The sequence below is a fragment of the Arachis duranensis genome, chromosome 5, assembly GCF_000817695.3.
Source record: "Arachis duranensis cultivar V14167 chromosome 5, aradu.V14167.gnm2.J7QH, whole genome shotgun sequence".
NCBI lineage: Eukaryota > Viridiplantae > Streptophyta > Magnoliopsida > Fabales > Fabaceae > Arachis > Arachis duranensis.
In genome coordinates this window covers 81,543,544-81,546,363 of record NC_029776.3, presented here as the reverse complement: position 1 = coordinate 81,546,363, position 2,820 = coordinate 81,543,544, and the positions used below count along the sequence as shown (strand labels likewise).

Below are 2,820 nucleotides of genomic sequence, written 5' to 3'. Positions count from 1 at the left end.
GTTCAGCATATTTTATCATTTATAGTTATTAATTAATTATTATTAATATTTTTGATAGTATAAATTATATCTAATAGTATAACATTATATATTTTTTTCTATTAATTATATACTAATTAAATTTTAATAAAACTACTAATTAATTCCTTAGACTTTCTCATTCAAATATAACTAGAAAGCATTATTTAGTACACAAACATATATGCACTTATACATATACATATATATGTTGAACGCAAGCATGCGCTGAGCTTTTAAACTTCGCTTCCAATTACATATATCATGATTAATGATATTTTCTAAATTCATTAAAATTTCAAACAATGGTCCTAATTTTCGCATAATTTGGATCCGGTTTTTGCAGCGCAAACTGGAAGTTAGGCTCAGCATTATTAGTAACAACAAGATTCAAAAGACTAACATGGTTCCCAAGAGAGTAACCATCAATATTGGAATAAGTGGTTTCAGGACAGAATTTAAGGCTATAGCTATGTGTGGATTTGTGAATGCTAAAAGGAGCATAAAGTGTTGAGTATCCAGCATGAAATTCTGGACCTCCAATTCCAACATACCCTTTTTCATTCTCATCAACAAATACTATCCATTTTGGCGACAGAATGCAGTCCGGTCGCCATAATTAAAATATTGAAAGAAATTAAATTTCTAACATGGTATTAGAGTATATTATTTTTCCGTCAGAGTTTTCTCCCGGCACTGGGGAGCTAAACTTAACACAGAGGCCGTCGTAGAAGGGTATATATATGGTTAATTTCGACGGTGGTTGGACAAGTCGATTTTCCGGTGTAACCTAGGGTTACGGCAGGGGGAAAGGGTGGTCCAAGAAGGATTGGCTTAATGTAGTATGCGGTGCCTGTGAGAATAGGGTTTCCATCAGTGTCAAGGAGTGGTTCTGATGATGAAAAGGTTAATATGGGAAATGCAAAGAGGAAGATGAAAGAGAGGGTAATTAGCTTCATGATAGTGTGCTCTATGCTCAATAATTGAAGGTAATTAATTAAGGTTTGTTGTGTTTGTGTTGAGTTTTGGAGTTTGAAGGCTTGGGTCTATTTATATATACATGCATGAATTGTTATTATAAAGTTTATTAGATATATATACCTATAACAATGTTATAGGATCAGTAAAATTTATAATATATACTTGATTAATATTAAATATTAAATATTGAATTTTAAATTATAGATCTTTAATCTTAAATTTTAATAATATAAAAATAAGGTATAAATCTAAAGTGTTTGTTAATAATAATAAAAAGTGTTAACATTTTAATATTTTTAATATAACTATTCATATATTTATTTTTAGTTTAATCTTTTGGGACAAAATAATTTTATGACATTATTATATCAAAGTTTTTATATTCAAAATATCTAAATTTCGATATTATTGACCCTCAAAAGAAATATTTTAATATAAGATAAATATAAAAAAGTTTATACAAAATTTATATAAATTTAAAAAAGACTTTTATATAAATAAACGTGCTATTATATAGATATAATAATTTATAATGTATTTATTTTTTTGCTATTAGATTAAGATTTTGAGATCAATAATTCTATAACAAAGTTTAAAGTGTCTTAGTGTGATATAATTTAATATGTAGTAGGTTTTAAACAAATCGATTTTTTAAATATCAACTATGTGTCTAATTGTGATGTAAATTTAATAAAATAGCATCAATAATTCATGATGCTTTTTTTTTCGTTTAAATAATGTTATTATTGAAGGTGGTAGTATTTGGTAAGTATTTAGGAAATAAATTATAAATTTACTTAATTCACATTTTTTTCTTTCCCACAAATTAGGGATAGAAATATGTTAGAATAAATTAGACCTTTGACGTTCGAAAATATAACTAATTAGTAGTTTCAAAATATAATCCAATTTTAGACTCATAACTTAATATAAACTATGTTTTAGGATCAATTTATTAAAAATTAATTTGTCAACTATTTTAAAATTTTCGGTAACTAATTTGTCAAAATTTTAACAAATTCATTTATCATCCCACACAAAAAATTCTTAGAAGCTAATATGAGGCTAAATTTTTTACACATAGATAATTTTAATATAAAATACAAGAATATTAATTATTTTGGTGTTTTATATTGTCATTGATGTTTTATAATAAAAATATTTTTTAATTATAAATAATAAAATGTCATTGATATTTTATAAAATAAAATATTATTTTAATTATAAAAAAATAAAATAATACTGACGTTTTAATAAAATATCACCGATATTTTATAAAAATTTATAATAATTTTTTGAGAATTTACTCTTAATAATCCAATATGAGGAAAAGAAAGTTCCTAATATGATGTGCCCTAAAAGTAATATAGATATCAAAGTAGACTCTATACATGTGGCAATATAAGCCAAATGTACACTACAAGAAAAAAGAGCTATTTTAACATCTTTTTTTTGACAATCATAATTAAATGTAAAAATTAATATATATATTTAACAAATATTACAAATGTCAAATTATCATATTTATTTTGATACATAATTTGACCGTGAAGAATTATTGTTTATTTTTGACGGTCTTTATTTTCAGCTTACTACTATTCCTCTTCTTCTCTTATCATCGACTCTGTTTCTCTTTTTTCCTTCCGTCAAATTTGGGATCACCTACTCCTCTTCTTTCCTTGGCTCCGGCTCTCAGTTTTGGATTCCACTACTCATTTTTCATATTCAAAATCTCAGTTTACTCTTCAATTTTAAGATTCATCTCATTCTTCAGCTCCAAAATCAACTTAGTCTTGTTAGGTATTTCTTTTTCCTCTCTCA

General features: G+C 25.2%; 1 protein-coding gene across 1 annotated transcript; it reads right to left on the bottom strand.

Moving 5' to 3' along the window:
* Positions 1 to 316: 316 nt before the first annotated feature.
* LOC107489754 (kunitz-type trypsin inhibitor-like 2 protein) lies at positions 317 to 1,019 on the bottom strand. The gene is made up of 2 exons (XM_016110516.3): positions 734 to 1,019; positions 317 to 636 (listed from the first exon to the last, which is right to left on the bottom strand). Exons 1-2 carry the CDS (start codon positions 975 to 977, stop codon positions 317 to 319), a joined length of 564 nt encoding a protein of 187 aa, XP_015966002.1. The 5' UTR covers positions 978 to 1,019.
* Positions 1,020 to 2,820: the final 1,801 nt, after the last annotated feature.

Coding starts and splice junctions, on each gene's coding strand:
- LOC107489754 (XM_016110516.3), bottom strand. CDS start 977: ATGAAGCTAATTACCCTCTCTTTCATCTTCCTCTTTGCATTTCCCATA. Junction 637..733: donor CCTTCTACGACGGCCTCTGT/GTTAAGTTTAGC, acceptor CAATATTTTAAT/TATGGCGACCGGACTGCATT.